The sequence below is a fragment of the Stigmatopora argus genome, chromosome 17, assembly GCF_051989625.1.
Source record: "Stigmatopora argus isolate UIUO_Sarg chromosome 17, RoL_Sarg_1.0, whole genome shotgun sequence".
NCBI classification, from domain to species: domain Eukaryota; kingdom Metazoa; phylum Chordata; class Actinopteri; order Syngnathiformes; family Syngnathidae; genus Stigmatopora; species Stigmatopora argus.
The window spans coordinates 10,407,331-10,426,045 of NC_135403.1; the positions used below are offsets into that span (position 1 = coordinate 10,407,331).

Here is an 18,715-nt window from a genome sequence, read left to right on the forward strand (position 1 = left end):
ATCCAAATATACTGTAACCTAAGTGTAAAGATGATCATTGTGCAAGGGTTGAGTTCTAAACTGATTCTGTTATTCATTAAAACTAACAAAAGAAAATACTTAAAATGATATATATACTATATAGTTGTGTTATTTAAAAATGTCGATGCCATTGTCAGCACAAGAAATGGCAACCAAAGGCGGGGTCGATTTTAAGCATTTATGAGGCAGCCGGTGTCAAATGCAACCGTTTCATTGTGTTCCACTGTTTAGAACCAGGGTTCGAGATCGCGAGGTGTTTATTTAACGCGCAAACGTAGCACTGTGTGGAAAGAAGCCGCCATACCAATAAAAGCTATATGATTGACCTACTTTAATTGCTATAACGCGGGGGGAGTCACCCATGTACGTCACCACGCGGGGTTCCCCTCACGTCAGGCAGGGATGCTGCGTTCAAAGGCTGCCGGAGAGTATGATATTGCCTCGTGATTGAGACAGGCGCCGCCTATAGTAGACACAGAGAACTCTTTAATAATAAGTACTTCTTTATTATGGTCATGTAGGGAGCTTTTGTATTCTGGATTTTCTATTTTTATTATGAGCACAAGATGCTAAACTCTGAATTGGTTCAGTGGCAGAGACAATCATACTACTATACTATTATTTGTCTGTTTTATTATGGAAAGTTAGAACAGCACGGTGGTCAAATTTAGTAGGTGGGTGCCTCTTGGCCAGGGGAAGAACCCCATTTTTTTTAGTTCTTTAGGAACTGGCCCACAAACGTACTCGAAATTGTTTAAGTTATTATATGAATCAATCGTTTTGAATACCAAATGTCGTCATTGTCGCAAGAATCAACTGGTCCCCTTTGTTTGAAACAAACCAGTACCTATGAATTGAAAGAACAATATTCTTAATTCATCCAAATATGTAACTGAGTGTAACTGGGGTCGATCAGATTATGAAATATCAGATTCATGTGACATGGCCTCTTCATGAAATAATCTAATATGAGTGCATTTCAAGCTAAAATATCTGATTATGATCCAAACGTATACTTACGTCATAGATGGCGTGACGGTTCACTCGCTTCTTTGCTGTGATTAAGGGATATATAAATAAATGTGAATTAACACGTCCGTCCATGTCATGTGATTGACTGGTGACCAGTTCTCGGCGTTACATGTTATAGGCTATGAAAAAAAGGATAAATAGCATATAGCATCAATCAGGCTTTTGCAGTTTTGTGTGAAATTTGTGTGAAAGACTAGAATTTCTGTTTCATTACAAGCATTTTTCCTTAAATCCATTAGAAAAGGATAATGTCATGGCGCAATGAACTATAAAAGTGCCTTGTTTTTATTTCTGCTACAGGCCTCTAACACCACTACACACTGCATTGATCAAAATGACCCACAATCACGAATGCACTTTTTTTCCCCAGTGTTTTAATGATTAGAAAGAAGTGATGGATTGCAGCCTTGCGGTTGGATGAGGCCTGAGGAGCTATTAGTCAAAATCTGACATTTTAGAATGAATTAAAAATGCATCAGTTTCCACTCTCATTACACAGTGGAGTATTCACTACATTAGCTGAAAATCAGAGCATGTGGGTTGACCAGCCTTCCTTTTTTTAACGCCCTTATTTAGTCAGGACAAGAACACAGGGAGAGGAGGAAAGGCAAGAGGGGTGAAGAGGTGAAAGAGGATGGAAAAAGAAAACGTGACAAATCTCACTTTTTGGCATTTACGATTATGCTAAAACTTTGCTCCAAAAAGCAAGTATGCTGTCACACATGCCTTTATTTACTTGATCATTGTCTATTTATGTTGAAGCAGTGTATGAAAATAGTTGTACAGAGATCAAACAATGTAACTGGAAATAGCTTATCACTGTTAAACAGCCCTTTCCTGTTGAGCTTTAATCCCACTATGAATATGACATCAACGTGCTACGATGTATAAAAAAATGGTTATTATGGCACTTCCGTCAACTCTTTCAAAATGCTTACATCGATTGCATTGAAAGGCCAAGTTTGCGGCGGCACAAATTATTGAATCAGATCAAAACGCTCTCATAATAACTCTATAGACCTGAAAAGCATCTCAAATAAGCATCTGAACAACTCACCACCTCTTGCGGCAAAGGCGACATGGCGTGTGCGTGGGCATCCTCCAGGTTCTTCTCGCTTTCCTCCTCTCGTTCAAATGACACGTACAGTATTTTAAGGATGAATATTCCTGTCAACACTCTTGACTGAAGAGAAGTTAGAGAAATTTTGAAGTGATACCAGGCCTTTACAGCCTCAGATGTCCACTTGGTGATGTGTACAAAGGTTAGGCTGGAGAACAATCTGCTCTTTTTACAGGCAGGCTAAGGCACTGGTGGATACTAACCGTGCTTTCTAATCAGCAGCTTTATGAGCCACGGTCAGCTGGCCTGTATTTTCATCGTAACGGCTCACAAACACTGATTTTCCAATTTCTGATACAACAATTGCCATCATGTCATTCATATAAACACACTGTAGATTTGCAGATTAAAATGACCCACAGATAATACACTATGTTTACAAATGTTTATTTCTATCAACAAATGTAATCAAAAATCTCCACATGGTTACAAAGATTTATAGAGAATATAAATGTACTTTAGCTATCCTTTTAGGTTTAAAAGTCCTACTTAGAGTAAACCACAGATCCCTTAATACCACTTATAAAAATACAGTCAAAAAAAGTTTGTACAGGAAAAATAATCAGGATGTTTGGAATGAGAAATATAGTTTTTAGTCATATCATATAATGACTATTGACCACTTACTTATTTGCGTGGACAACGAGAGGGTTTAAAGACAACCGGTCCATTTATCTATTCCCTCTAAATAGGGCTCTTACTTGTTTTGGCCAAATAATCTTTTATTTGTAATAGGAATTGTCCTCACATGTTCTCATCTTCTGGACAGGTCACCCCCTGTGAATGAAAATGAACAAGAAACAACAAGGGAGAAAAATAAATGATAAAAAAAGATGGCTATTATACAATTGTTTGTGAATAAACAAGTTAAGAATTGTTACCGCCATAGATGACATTCCTGCTTTATTGTTTAATAGTGAACTCAAATAATGGATGTTTTCTCCTGAGACATTAGCTACATTTGCGTGCATCACGGGCACCGCACGCAAAATCACCAACTTGGGGGGGGAATGTGAGTCATCTGCATGTTTGTGGCTGCGCTCATGAGAAGAGAACACTCACACATATCAAATGATGGCAGCTGGTTTGCGTGCGTGTGTAAAAGATTGATTGCCATAGTGACCAAATCCGTCAGACGTGGTGTCCATGGGATTGTAGCTCTTAGAAGGGAATTTGAGCTGGGGGATGCTCCGTGTTGTGCGGCGGCTACATCCAATTAGCTTACGCAATCCAAGTGGAATCTGTGATTGAATTATTGATGGTTCGGTAAGGTTGGAAGAGAGCAGGGGCTAAGTTTAGTTCACCTATTTGATGATTTGAGTTTAAATTAACGTATCCCTTTACTGTGTTGGTTCTTGGTGTAGATTATTGTAACCCGTAACATGTTACAATAACAGGTAGCAGTCAAAATCATTTTAGTTGCATTTCCCTCACCTTGGCAGCTGGTGCATTCGCAACTGTGTATGACAGGCAGGACAACCGGTTCGCTCTCACCGCTGTCACAAAGCAAGCTGAGGAAGCGGACGGGGCTTTCAGGGTCCAAACGGTAGCTGCAACACTCACACACAGACCTCAGGTAGGGTTCCTGAGTAGAAATGAGAGAGAAGACAAGTTTAATGATAGGATCAAATCCATGCACAAGTGGAGTGGTTAAAGATTTGGAGACAAAATTGTCTTTAGATGACTACCGTATTTTGCTGTTTAATATACCCCCCCCATTTAATATACCCGGGTATATTAAACGGCAGGGGTATATTAAATGGCGCACAAACGGGAAGGTACGATCCACTACGCACTCTTCATGCCGTGACGGGGTGCATCAACGTTTTGCAGACTAAAACTACTTACAGCTGAGGTTAAAACTACTTACTGCTGAATAAAGTCTGACTTGGAATTTTAATGAACTTAAGTATCTATAATTATGCCCCCATGAACACCATACAAATCTTGCCAAAAAAGCTGAGTTGCCGTTTTAAATACCCGGGTATATTAAACGGCAGGGGTATATTAAATGGCGCACAAACGGGAGGCTCAAAAAAGCAAAAAATCATTTAATATACCCGGGTATATTAAACGGCAAAATACAGTAGTACAATACATTGGATGTTACATACAGACAGATTCACAAAATTCCATGTATACGCACGCTTTACATACTGTGATGGAAAACTAATCTATATAAGCCTGTAAACAACCCTCCCAGCAAACCTCATTGAACACAACAACATGGAGCTCATTATTATTATCATGGCAAAAAATAATGCAGCTTTTGTGCTGTATCAGATGACATTAACTGTTAAATAAGAAAGATGCCTTTCATTCCATTGTTATTTTTCAACTAACCTGGGCGATAAATGCACAGATGACTTTCGCCTCATACCATTTCTTAACTGGTAATCATGTCTTGTTGCCACAGTTACAGTCGGTAATGACACATTTGGCTCAGATGATGTTTATTTTTACTAATCTCTCAGCGTGACTGACTCTATTTTTAAAGTGGAGATGTATGGATGCCAACAGAGAACAAAGTCGCCATGGTGATATGGCGCCGTTTTTGCTGTCTTGCGAGCAGGATGAAGATAAAATAAAAAAGGGCGTTCAAAGGAGGCAGACAGAAGCTTTAACGAGCGCAGCACGTGACCTCCAACATTCTCCTTCACGTGTGCCGATCAACATATCTATCTATATTTAGCTCAATGGTGACTCAACACCTAAATGATCCATGTTCCCAAACAGGGAATGTACGTATCTCTTTGCACAAATGGTCATTTGGAGTTATATTCAGGGCCTATTTGCTGATCACCGCAACTTTGCCGACAGGCAGTTGTAGTAAGAAACACCCTTGGCACAGCTGCCGTGACCCATGGAAAGAAGTTATGAGTGGGAGTGGTCACAATCAAGCATCCATTATAAATTGGAGAAGTCAAGGTACCAAACTTTGGTTAAAAAATCCTTTATGTTTTATAAAGTGCAGAAGAAAATAATGGAATGATAGAATTGTGATCTGTATATACAATAATGTACTCAACTGTGCAAATAAACAAAAAATGTCTAAACAAAATAGAATCTTAGTTAGCGCACAATATAATTGCATTTTCCTAATTCTGTCATATGTTTATTGTGGTGACTTGTTGCTAGGCGGAAGTCGAGGGGTAGAAAAAATCCTGTTCTTTTTATATATAGGACGTTGTCATTTATATATATATATATATATATATATATATATATATATATATATATATATATATATATATATATATATTCAAGTCAAACCATGATAATTGCATCTTTTAAGAAAGAAATAGTATTGAGTCTGGCCTGCAACTCTTTCAGAATCTTTAATTTTGTCCCACAATGAATTTGACTTTGATGCTACTGTTTGAGACCAATACAAATTAATTACTCAGGTCCCTTACAATAATTCTGCTGTCATTAAAAACCCAGACAAAGGACAGTTTGTTGGGTTGCAAAAAGACCGGACTTAATTAAAAACGCACATTACTGCAAAATATTGCATTAGGGTGTTTACGAAAGGCTTAGTCATTGTTAGCATATCCTTTATTATCATTTTGTATTTGTTGGCCCCATTCAATAAAATAACTGCCCCCAGGAGGGCCTGCTTATAAGATAGTCAAGCAATCAATACGCATGAATGAGTGTCATAGCTTGTCCATACCTCCAAGATGACATCAGTTCTGGACAGACAGCGTCCCCTGCAGAAGCTGACCTCCACGTTGTCAAGCCGACAGTTTCCCTTTGTGATGTTTTTGACCTGAACGTAACGGCGGCACTCTGGCGCGGACTCGTCTGACGGATTCACACAGAAGTAAAGGACGTTGTCAAGTTAAAAGATCAAGGGAGAAATAAAAAGGAATATCGGCTCCAATTTGCATGACAAAGAAAGAGTACAAAACCATAAAACAGGAGAGCCAGTTCATTTTTTTTTCCTTCTGGGGAATAACGTGACACTGCTGCGGTCCCTTAGCATATGAAGCAAAGAGATTTAAGGCCGAGTGCAGGTTGCGTAAGGAAATCTCTAGCTAATTGGCCACTATAGCAGCCTGCACTATATATTCCGTCATTTAATGAACCACAATGGATTCTCCAAAATTGGCTGGCGCAAATATTGTATGGGCTGCAATTTCTGTAAATTATTTACCTGGGAATGGTTTCCTGCAGACTGGGCAACAGCTGCCTGGTTCCTCGACTTTGACTTCGCCCTGAAGGTGATCACAGAAAATGACATTTATGTAAATATGCCCTTTTTTTGCAAGGGGGAATGAACACATGGTGAGGAATAAAATATTTTTGTTATAAATCCCAATGTAAAAGCAATCCCTGATTTTCAGTAAATATTTATGCATTACTTGTACTTTTATCAGGGACCATCGCCTTTTATTTTCCTCTAAAGCAAGGGTGTCAGCCTCGGGTTGGTTCGCGGGCCGCTTAAACGTCAACTTGATTTCACGTGGGCCGGACCATTTTAGATATAATATTTAGATTTTTTTTAAAAAGATTAAAAGAACTGGATTAAAAGCCCTGAATATTCCGTTTTTAGAGATCTAAAACAATGTTTATTTTTTAATGTTTTATTTTTGTTATTTTTATATATGTTTAGATTTTACAAAATGATTTTTGAACTAGAAACACAGAAAAAAATGATTTAAAAATTACAATTATTGATTTAAAAGGGGGAAAATCAGGACATTTAATATACATCTATACTCTTCATTTTAATTTGATCCTAAAACAGAAAGTCGGCACTCATGATTTACTTTCCCGGGCCACACAAAATGGTGCGGCGGGCCAGATTTGGCCCCCAGGCCGCCACTTTGACACATGTGCTCTAAAGGAAGCATATTATGAATTTGGCTTTTGTGAAAAGATGTAGGAATTTGGCACTGAGGTGGAGAGATGTAGTCTAAAGAAAGGTCGTCCTTTCCCAAGATGCTCGAGTCTGAGAATAGCTGCTTTGAGAATGCAAAGCAACTGAAAGTTTGGCAGAAGGCTCCCAACACCTGCTTAAACTCAATCCTGAATCTTCACTGCACCATTATTCTATCAAACATCGGCACACCGAACTATTCACCCCGAGGACATTTCATCCCACTCGCCCCCGCCGGCAGTCTACCCTCAGGGATATGAGCAGGAACCAACTCACTAAGAGGGCGGGAGTGCATGAGCAGCATGACTTTGAGCTTATGGGTTGTATGGAAGGAAGTGTGATCTGTGAAATGTTTTCTGCTCATTTAAAATCGGTAACGGGAAATCTCAAAGTGAAAAAATCCCCATGGCTTTTAAGTATAATAAACCCATCTTTACCAGTTAGCTTGTTAAACCAACTCAGGATCCTTGAAAGATAACAACGGCAAACCAGTGTGCATCAGAGGTGCACCGCTTATTAAAGTGCCTAGTTGTAAAGCTCATGGTGCGATCAACTCACCTTGAAAGTTTGGCCTGTCAGCGATTTTATTTCTAACCCAGCCTTCATAAAGCACAGGTGAGCTAAAGGCATACATTAAATATACTTCTACACAAGGTAATTCTCTCATCTGTGGTGACCCCATAAGCAGATATATAATTTTCATTTCCAATTTAGCTCAAGTCATATTTTAAAGCTTGTCATTGGTTTAACGGTAAAGGAGACAAAGTACAACTATTTGTGTATATTGATAACAAAAATCAAAATGACCAAAACCTGTGTTGGTGTGTTTACGTGTTCTATCGCTGAATATTTTAGCCTTCATTAATGTTGAAACTAAACATTGTACCTGTCAAATAGGCTGCAGAAATGGATACATATTTTATATGGACATTTTTCTTCTTCTCCTGCCAGTACATTGGGCATACATAATTGACCACTCAGATGGATGTTCTCGGCAAAATGACCATTTAACCACCCATGTGCTTTAACAGTGCTACCTTCCATGGACTAGCAAAGAAGTGGCTTTCAAAGGGTAAAATAAATTGCTCCACTAAAGCATAAAGTGGATGCCGGTGAAAGACTTGGGCAAGCACAGATTGATCTGTTTCAGCCAGCGACTTTTACAAAACAACCCACATACGTGCCATTTGTAAACTGGTAGTATTTAACAGATGAAGAGAACTGGCATGTTGGTCTGGGAAAATAGTTGAAGATTTTAGAAGTACAAGTCCTGGTCCAAAAAGTACATCTTCCCCAGAAATCATTAAAAAAAAGAATCCTTTCATTTGTATTCCACTAGGCATGATGGTGTTCTGTGGTCTTACCACTATTTCTTCTCGCACATGTCCGCTAGTTAATAACCAAGCTAAAAAGAAATACTAAAACTCACCCTCGAGCACATCCACAGCATAGACAATCACTCAAGCGTGTAATAAAGATTGAGATAAATGATTCATGGCTGGGGTATAAAAACCAAAAGGTGTTAAAAACCTAATCATTACCCAAAAAAAGTCACCTGAGTAAAAGTCTGCATCACGATTCTGTCTGATGAATTTGTATTGGACAAAACTGAGTCACTAAACTGTAGAATATTGGCCTTCAAATAGCCATTTAGACATAGTAAGCTCAATCGACCTCATAATATAAAGACTAAACATTATCCTGCAATTGCAATAATTGGGCTTTCTGCATTTTTTTAAAATCTATAACAGGCCAGTGTAAAAAAACAAATGCAACCATATTTTTCCCGTCATACTGTGCTGGCCAATTGTATTTTTTACATCACCATTCATTCCAAAAGACGCAAGGCCAAGCATATTTTACAAGTCTTTATATTCTAAATGGAAATGTACAAAGCGCGAAATCAAATTACTTATAAGGGGGAGGAAATAAGCTGAGTCGTGTTTTATTTTGTGTTATGGCCAGCAAACAGCCTATTGTGTGCCTCTGCAGACTGCAGGCCAGTTAACACAGTGAAAGATGAAGGTCTTTGTGGGTCATCAAACAACTACTATTATAACTTGTCCTCCAGGTACACCTCAGTAAATAACCTTGCATATCGCGCTTTTACTGTGTGCTTCAATGTAGATGAATGCACTAAAAGCTACAATTTAACGAGGTGAGAAAAGAGAGAAAAAGATTGAAAATATTGAAAGAATAAAGTCGTAATTTTCATGAGTCTTTCACTGTCTCTTTAGAAAAGTATTATTGTTTGTTTTTATTCAAAGCACTTCTGTCTTAAAACTGAACCACCTGAACCCAAAAGAGAGCTTTTCAAGTGTGTACTTATTTCTCATGAGCTGACCGATGATTTTATATTCACATTAAATTACTCACAGTGATGATGGTGTGAATATGCCGAAATATGAAAAGTGAAACTTCTCAACAGTGCTTGGTTTAATGCTGTTGTTAATTAGGCTTCAAACACTGCGACTTAGTTCTCGTAACTTTTAAATTCCTGTGAAATTGTGTGATATTGGACATTATGTCATGATATTTGTTTTGGTATAATCAAGACTTTATGATAAAGTCTTTATTCTTGTCCATATTTTGACTATTGTCAATTGACTTTTGAAGTTTTTAGGTTCTCTTCAAAGCCTGTATACATCTGAACACATTTAATATGAGCTCTTGAGGGCACGTTGAGCACCACTGCCATTACTTTGCACTAATAGTCTTTTTTTCTCTCTTTTTTTCTTTGTCTGTCTGTCTATTACCACAATCTTTTTTATTGCAGTGTCCCTCGGGGTAGCACATTAATTCCGCTATGGGTGAGCTTACAACTACCGCTGAGTCCAACTGATTCTAATGTAATTTGAGAATAATTACGAATCAGGGCAGATGATCATGTTATAAATTGATTAAATGCCAGGGAGAGCATTTCACCTCATCACAGTGGAGTTCAGGGCACCTCGGTTGGCACAGCTTCTTCGCGTTCACACAACGGCATGTCAGGCAATCCTCCTCCCACTCTGATCCCGCCTGGCTCGCAAACACACAGAGAAACAAATATGTGCCATTTACAATATTACTCAAACTTCCGCCCCGGTCAATGAATTTTTTATGAAGTGCGTCTGGCTCAAATAGCCCAGGATCAATGAATGACAGTGCTGCATGAAAGCTTTGAGATCCACGTTGCCATGTTGTAATTATAACAGCACACACTGTTGGCTGTTAGGGTCATCTCATATATGTAAATTGGCAAAAACGATCACTGAGAGGTCTTAGGTTAAGATGAAAAGCAAACTCCAAAAGGTCATTTCGGAGCTATCTGGCATAGTGGCCACGTGGCGGTTGATTAAAAAAGCCGTTCAGGCTCTTTCGAGGGACATTTGTCAGCCCCCGCTGACAAGACAAGAAAGAGGGAACGAGAAGAGGGAAAAAAAAGAATAAAAAAGACTTATCGAGAGTGATCAAAAAGAGGGGGATCTGACCTCTTGTCTGAGTATGATTCATTTTCATAGTCTTATAATATCCCTTTCTTCATAAATTATTCTTGGCAGGCTTGCCCAGTTGCGGTCAGAGGGCTGGCTTTCTACAGCACAGCATGCATAATTGATAGTGCTATGGGCAGGAGAGGCATTGTAGTGTAATACGGCCCCCAGGGCATGTCACTCATCTTCTAATAGACCTTTTATGAGTAAATAACACAATGGAAGTGAATAGGGGCGAGGGTGTGAACGCCACAGTGTGAAGAGGTTCAATGATATATTAGAATGTTGTGTTTGTGTGGGTGTATACCTCCCGCACGCCACCCTGGTCATGGCAGGGGCAGAGAGCAGGGATGATACACACGCCGTCGGTGTTTCGGTAAAGCCCCTCCTGACACACGCAGCCCTCTGACGAGTGGCTGCAGTTAATGGGCGTCGGAAAGTAAATGTCCTGGCAGCTCCTCTCGCAGAGAGGCGCGTCTTCCGACAAACTCCTCCTCCTCTTCCATTGTTCCCCGTCAGGACAAGCTGCAGGGAGGAAAGAGTCCGTAAGTGATGAACAGGGTGTCGGGGGAAAAGGAAATTAGAAAGGGAAGATAGAGCCAGATGGCGATTGGATGGATAGACGGAAGGGGAAATAGGAATTGATCGGTTAGTGGAGAGAGGCGAGGATTTCTAATATGGGGATGTGCGCTGAGGATTAGTTGAAGTGTTTGGTGATGAGTCTAAGTGCCTTTTATACAATCTGTATCACTATCTGGGCATGACTCTTCAACTACCAAACCTCCTTACAACTTTTTCTATTTTCTAAGTGCGAGCTCCCTTTTCAACCTTACGTCTCCATAATTTAAGCCATAAAAGAATGAATAAAGATTTATTCTCTGGCTAATTGCTGTTGTCGTAAACATGCGCTTATCTTGGCCAAGCAAAAAAGAAGAAGTTTGAGAGTATTTTCTTTTTTTGGCTCCTATACACTCAAAATGCCAATGTCAAAAGGAACTTGATAGTCCCTCCACTTACTCACCACAATCAGGGCCATTGCATGCTGCCGTGCGGTAGTCAGGACCCTCGCATGGGACCCCCCCATACTGGCTTGGCTTCAACACAGTTCTGGTGGAGATTAGTTGCCCCGAACCACAACTGGCAGAGCATGAACTCCACTGGGACCAGATGGACCACTCACAACCCGCTAGAAAGTGTAAAAGGAGGATCTGTTATCGACCAAATAATTCTTGACACTTGACACAAGATTTATTTTTTTACTGCCAGCGGCGAGCACTAAGAGTGAAGTTCCACCAAGATTCTTTCCTGCTTTCGGCTTTTAAAATGTAGGCAGAACATCACTCACCTTCGCAGAGCTTGGAGGTGCAGTTAAACACTCCTCCTCGACACACACTGGGGATAATTCGAAAAAGTTAGTCTTCCTACATTTGATAAAGGGTGACTTAGGTAGGATAATTAGATCTCTTGTTTCCAAGTAGTCTGTGCACTAAAAAGTTGAGTTTTAGCAAACCTCAATGACAAGCAATCAGTAAAAATGACAATATATTATTAGGATATGTGTACCATTTGTTGCAGAGGTGCTGGAAGGATGTTCCAGGTGACAACATGACATCTGCCATCTCCTCAATGCTAATATTCAAGGTTTGGTAGGCAATGGGCAGAGAGAGCAGTGAACAAGGGCAGTCAGCGTGGGACACACACATTCCTCCTTGTAAGACCTGGTTAAGACATGACAACAATAAATACTGCATTTTGTGCACAGTACAATTGTATCCCAAAACACAAGAATAGCCATGAGACAGTAAAAAACAATGTTGTGAATTGCAGCTCTATATATTTAACATACTCTATTAAACGTCATGCATTCAGACCTGTCCGGTTTGGCAGGAACATCCAGGGTTGCAAGGTCCTTCTATACACTGAGTGTGTGGCCAGAGGTCTTCACAGGTATATGGACAGGAACCTGAACATTTAGTGAATACCTGGCCCTCTGGACACTCTAGAATGAACACAAAAGACCATTTTAGTTACTCATCAATGGATAGGCCTTCTGCTCTTAGAATAACATTAATACTATTTTTTTTCAATGTATTTATGATTATTGGCAAGCTTTATAATTGCCTACAGATGCCACAGAAGGGAAACAAAGTGCAACTTTTGTATAAGGCAAGAATGTAGTTCAGTTAAATTAAACTTATCTGTTACTTCAAGATAGTTTCTGGGCACCATAACAACTTAAGATGCTACCGAAGCAGTAGGTACTTTAAATGACATATGACTTTGGCAAGGGCACAAAAGAAGTATAAACGTGTTATTTTTCCTCAAGCTACAAAAGCTATAAGAGGAAATAGCAAATATGCAGGGAACCATTGTACGACACAATTTACTTCAGAATAGAGTGAGTAAAATATATAGTAGCTGCTGATATTTTACAACCAAACTAATGCCAAATGTCAAAATGCTGATTTTTAGTAAATGTCATGATTTGGGCCAGTAAATCACTATCTGAGTTTGAGTTAACAAATCTGAAAGTGACCCCAAAATAGAACTTTTTAAGTACATTTTTGTAGTTAAACCCACGATAATGTTGGGAAATTATCATTCTTTTTTACCAGTTTTGCAGCTGTTGCTGTTACAGACAGTGTGTTGTTCAAGTGGTCCAGCACAGGGAGTCCCACCCGGTTCTGATCCCTGAAGGACTGTCTTGTTACGCATCGACAACCCACCACCACATGTGGCACTGCACTCGCTCCAGCTTGACCATTCGCTCAACAAACATCCCCCTGGATAGGAATATTCATACAAAAAAATCAGATATCCAACCCAAAAAAGTCTCAAATTCACTTAATAATTTTAGAAACAAGGACGTAGTATTTCCATTCATTACCTGGACATGGTCGCAAGGAACAGCTTTCTGTCTGCACCATGTCAGAACAGGAAGGGCCACCCTCGATATCTTGACATTGGCGTGTTCGTGTCTTCTGGCCTCGCCCACATGAAGATGAACAGGATGTCCATGAGTTCCATGGTTCATACACAGGACAGGGAAGACTGGTGCACACCAGAGTGCCATTCTCACACACGCTGCAAATAAAAAGGGATTGTGAAATTGTATTATGAGCAAAAATGTTTGCATCCCAATGTGCATAACAGAGCATTTAATTGTGTTCTACTTACCAAGTGTTGCAGTCCAGAACAACTTCTTCATTTGGCATGGATTCCAGTGTACCATTGCCTGATGGGACTCCACAGCGACATTCTGCCAAGGGCACACAATGGCCATCCTGCAAAAGCTGACCCTCGGGACAACGGCATCCTAGCAGAGTAGAAAATGTACACTCTAGCATAAGAGCAAAGCTTTAAAACAAGAAATGACAATGTAAGCGTAAATGTAACAAAAAAATGGAACGAAACGTCGATTTAGAACTGCTTTCATTGAAAACATGCATTTTTATCCATTACTACCAGCACCGCAATTTCAATAAAAGTTCATGTTGAACTTCTAATCGTAAAAAAAAAATCCAATTTAGACCTTGACTTAAAAAAGCTCATAAAACACCTGGATGACAGCGTCCTTGGAGACATTGAACATGCTCCCATAAGTCAGCGCAGCTTCGAGGACATTGATTGGCGCAGGCTTCTTGGTAGATTCGCCCTCTATCTTCACAGCGTTCACCTTGGATAAATATAGTACAAGCACTTCAATTTATGGATGCACAGCACATTTATGCCTTTTGCTTCTTTAAAAGATGCAATATGGTGGTGTACCTGGGCAAAGTCCTGTGTTGCAACTTTGGCTTTGTGTCTGCAGACTCTGGCAGAGGGGTCCTGGGGGAGAGGCCAGAGGATGCCTGTGACGCTGCCTGACTCCACCACTGCACGGCTCTGCACAAACTGTCCATGCAGTCCACGCACTCCAATGACATAAATCTGAAACAGTCAGATTGATCGTACATGTTCAAATTCTGATGAGATTATAATAACAGAAGTACAAGAATGATTGCTATTTATGAAGAACAACGGTCAACCTTGAGAAAAATTATGGAGCTATAAGAGCTGAAGTGCTGAATTGAAGTAGTATTTGATTGGCATTCACATTCATCACTTTTCAAAGCTCTCATTTTATCCATTCTTGTCAAATGTTTACTTTACTTTCACATAGGCTTTAGATGGATGACTGCAAATCCAAACATTAATTCATGCTAACCATGACTTTCAATTTTAAACAATGAGCTTATGTTCGTTTTCATGTCTCTCTAAATTAGCATATTTCTAATTTCATTATAAAACACAAGAAAAAAGATGTCATGCATAGCATTCCATGAATTCAAGCCAAAGCCAAGTCTATTCTTGGGAGACTATTTGGGTTCATCAACCAAATAATGCTTAATGTACCTTTACAGATGCTATCATCGGGACACAGCCTTTCCTCAAATTGTGGATGTGGACATTGATTTCGCCCCTGCTCTTCAGACACTGGAAACCCAGAGTCAAAATCTAAACAGGCCCGGAAACGTCTCTGGACTGAAATCATTCTACTTCCATTGACGGCGTCTTGCAGAAGGGTACTGCTTGGGTTCAGGGATGAATATGGCATGCAGGATGAACATGGGGTCCACTCAGACCATTCACTTAGAATCACTAAAAAGAAAAAAAGAAAAAAGGTGAAATGTAATACGATGCGGGAATAAATATATATAATATAACATATTATTTTACTCATTCAAAATACCTTCACACTCTCTCATGTCACACTCCAAAGTCCCATCATGGCAAAGGCTGAAGACAAAAAAAAAGATTCTACAATCTTCTTTCTCAAATATTAAACACAATTTAAAACCAATAGGATCTTAATTGCCAAGTGCTAACCAGCTACTGCAACCAATGGTGACAGTAGACCCCTGAGGGACAGTGACCGGAGTAGGTGAATGTCCTTCGGGTTCATCACGGAGGTAAATGCAGCCACACTTTTCAGATGGTACACAGCTTCCATTCTGCTGAAGCAACCCCTGCAAGCAGAACAAAGAGCATTTATGAAATTAAATCAGGGGCTGTGTTAGTTTCCTATTTGTGTTGATCCTCCTTTTTGCAACACAATTCAGTGTACTTATAAAATGCTCATGACGACTTGAAAACCGCTGAACTAAACTGTTTGGTAATTGTTTTTCTGTATTTTATAGCTTATATTCAATGATTTATGGCTTAAATAAAAGGTAAGCCATAACTGTTAAAGTTCTCAACGTAACTATTGCTGTCAGAAATTCTCACTGCAGGGAGCAGCTTTCTCGTCCATATTTCATTACCTGCTCTCCTTACAGCTGTGTGTGCAAATTGTCAGCCCACCACAAAGCATTTGCAATAAATCAAAGCTGAAAGCTCACAAACTGAGCTAAATAACATTATGAAATTGTCATCGCACCAGGTATCAAAGTGAAATATTACCAACAGTATAGCGCGTGGCATAATGCACTTGTCAAATTACTGTTTGTTTTATGTTGGTTTGGTGCCAGAACATAGTCTTTATGAGTGACAGAGACATTTATGCTGCAACTTATGAGATTCTTAAACAGTGGCATTTCAAAATTGTTTTCTCTTACTAGTGGGTAGGTGTCACAGCTTACATTGCTTAAATGCAACATACTAAATAACAGAAGTATTCTAGTGCTATATGAGGCAAATAAAGCAAATTTGCAAGTAATTGACACCCCCAGAAAATTGTTCCAATTTTCCAGTGTAATTCAAAAAAATTATACAAGGCCCCATGATTATACTATATCACAATTACTGTAAATTTTAATCCACAGTATGGAACTTACCGGTGGACAGTAGCAGCCAGGTGTACACTCTCTGACACCCAGACACAAATCCGTACGTCCATGGAGCTCACAGTGCTTCTCACATGGTGCACCACAGGGGGAATAGATGAATGGTTCTTCACATTCTGAGAAAGCGATGAAAGGCGTTTGATAAAATCACGTGTAGTATATACATACAGAAACAAATTAGCGACATTTTTTTAAACAATGATTCAATATATACTTGATGTGAAAATGCAGGCATGGATACTAATTCTCAGAAAATTTCCATCCAGAATATAATAACACTTCAATGAAGTATAGATTCACACTGTGTTGAGTACATTAAGCACTCACCATCACAGTGGCTGATGCTGCATGGTTTGCTTTGTGTTTCAACAGGAGTGCATTGCTGTCCTCTGGTGGCTGAGGTGACAGCTACACGGTAACGTTGCTGCATTTGAGATTCACATGAGCACTGAGACCAAACGCTCCACCCTGACATCGGACATTCTGAAAATGAAATCACAAAAGTGATGTTTCACTATAAAACTACAAATTAAACTGCTGTCCCAACCAATACAATCCAACGCAGGGGGAGTTCTCTCCCCTTTTTGATTAATAGATACCTGGACATGGCTGCTTGAAACACAGCTGATTCTCCTCTTGGTTCATCTCATCTTCAATCTCAGCAGGACATGCTGCAGTTCCCCTTTTCCCGCAGATGCACGCCCTACGCCTCAAAACAGTCCCTGCCCCACAAGTCCGGGAACACGGCGACCATGGCGACCATGGGCAAAGGTCATCCAGACATGGAGTGGTGTGGCATTCTTGGTTCTGTCTTTCTGGCCCATCGCAGTGTGTGCCATTGTTACGAGCGGGTGGGTTAATGCAAGCGCGGGTTTGAACTTGTATTCCATGGCCACAGGTCACTGAACAGTCAGACCATACTGACCACGGAGTCCAGCCACCATCCACTGAAATTAAACATAAACAAGACATCGAATTGATGGGATCCTTCATTCGGCTTACTTCCACGAATATTCTCACTGGAAAATGTGTTTTTTTGAATTGGCTCAAACTTATGATTAATATGTTTGCCCAAATGACAGAACTACTTGTATTTAAATAGTATTAATGCAAATGTGACCCACCTCTGCAATCAATGTCTTGGCAGTAATCTCCCTCTGGAGTGCAAGTGCTGGAAGATAAATTGCTAATGTTTAACATTTGAATACATTTATTTTGTCCTCCCCCTGTAATTGCGAACATGTATCTTACCATTGGTTACACTCTCCCATAAGCCAGGTGTCTCCCACTTGTAGCTCCCGCTCGTCATGGAGACAAAGAGGGGGACAAGTGCCGGGCTCACAAGGTTTGTGATTGACTTCCTCAAATTGACAATCAGTTTCCTCGTTTTCTGAGATTAAAGATCTGAAACGTAAGAGGTAAATAAAGATTAATGGACACTTAAAAATACTAGCAAACAAAATAAATAAATAAGTAGCTCCAAATAATTGGCAATGCCTATTCAGAACGCAGTTAGCTTAGAATAGATAGAGTCTATTGAGGTTTATCGACAGAATATTTTGAATGTGAACTCATTGACAATGAGTTAGTTCAATGAGTCAAGGTAAATCATAGAAAAAAAAATAGTACTATGACATAATAACAAATACAAAACGTGTGGGTTGAACTTCAAATTCACAAGTTATGGAAAACATATGAATACTACCTGCCTTAATAGCTAATTCCGCCTACTGTACAGTACCTGTATCTGGTTCTCTGGCCCCGCCCACAGGTCACGCTGCATGACGCCCAACTGGACCAGGAGCTCCAAGTGCACGCAGCCTGGCAGCTGTGATTGGTGCACACCAACTGTCCATTGGTACAGCTACAGTTGTTGCAGTCTACCTGATGCCCGCTCCCAGCAGCCCAAATCTGTCCCTGCGAGTCCATGCAATCACACTGCCACAGATGCACACAAGCTCCGTCCTGCTGCAACTGACCTGAATGCAAACACAAGATTTATTGAATTTAAAATGCACTGATTTTGTTCAAAGTTGAATAACTCTGACTTTGTGCAATTTGGAATTCAACGATTAACATTTGAGATTGCACTAGTAGCAACTTGCCCTTAGGACAGCGACATCCGGGTTGACATTCAGTGTTGGTTTGGCACTCCATGCCTTGTTGGAGGTCAGCGCAGCGCTGTGGACACTCATTAGCACAAGACACGATATCTTGCCCCGGCGGGCATCGTTGCTCATCTAACAAGACAAAAACAGAAGGTCACATATTTTGCCAAGATGCTCTGGGGACTTTTTCCATTGAAGACATCAGCCTGAAAACAATTCTGAGAAAAACAATGCACACTATCTCCAAACAT

The 18,715-nt window shown here is 39.9% G+C and overlaps 1 protein-coding gene across 1 annotated transcript in view; it reads right to left on the reverse strand.

Moving 5' to 3' along the window:
* Positions 1–2,544: 2,544 nt before the first annotated feature.
* Positions 2,545–18,715, reverse strand: part of sspo (SCO-spondin) — a 76,690-nt gene continuing 60,519 nt past the window's right edge. The window contains exons 95-119 of the mRNA XM_077624180.1: positions 18,462–18,596; positions 18,098–18,335; positions 17,608–17,760; positions 17,481–17,527; positions 16,956–17,303; positions 16,684–16,839; positions 16,348–16,472; positions 15,401–15,540; positions 15,264–15,310; positions 14,927–15,172; positions 14,300–14,461; positions 14,091–14,207; positions 13,709–13,847; positions 13,419–13,615; positions 13,144–13,314; positions 12,403–12,530; positions 12,095–12,249; positions 11,877–11,923; positions 11,553–11,717; positions 10,839–11,056; positions 9,984–10,079; positions 6,333–6,393; positions 5,850–5,980; positions 3,608–3,758; positions 2,545–2,950 (exon numbers count right to left, since the gene is read on the reverse strand). Coding sequence (XP_077480306.1) covers positions 2,928–2,950; positions 3,608–3,758; positions 5,850–5,980; positions 6,333–6,393; positions 9,984–10,079; positions 10,839–11,056; positions 11,553–11,717; positions 11,877–11,923; positions 12,095–12,249; positions 12,403–12,530; positions 13,144–13,314; positions 13,419–13,615; positions 13,709–13,847; positions 14,091–14,207; positions 14,300–14,461; positions 14,927–15,172; positions 15,264–15,310; positions 15,401–15,540; positions 16,348–16,472; positions 16,684–16,839; positions 16,956–17,303; positions 17,481–17,527; positions 17,608–17,760; positions 18,098–18,335; positions 18,462–18,596 — 3,596 coding nt within the window. The 3' untranslated portion in view covers positions 2,545–2,927. The remainder of the gene's footprint in view (positions 2,951–3,607; positions 3,759–5,849; positions 5,981–6,332; positions 6,394–9,983; positions 10,080–10,838; positions 11,057–11,552; positions 11,718–11,876; positions 11,924–12,094; positions 12,250–12,402; positions 12,531–13,143; positions 13,315–13,418; positions 13,616–13,708; positions 13,848–14,090; positions 14,208–14,299; positions 14,462–14,926; positions 15,173–15,263; positions 15,311–15,400; positions 15,541–16,347; positions 16,473–16,683; positions 16,840–16,955; positions 17,304–17,480; positions 17,528–17,607; positions 17,761–18,097; positions 18,336–18,461; positions 18,597–18,715) is intronic.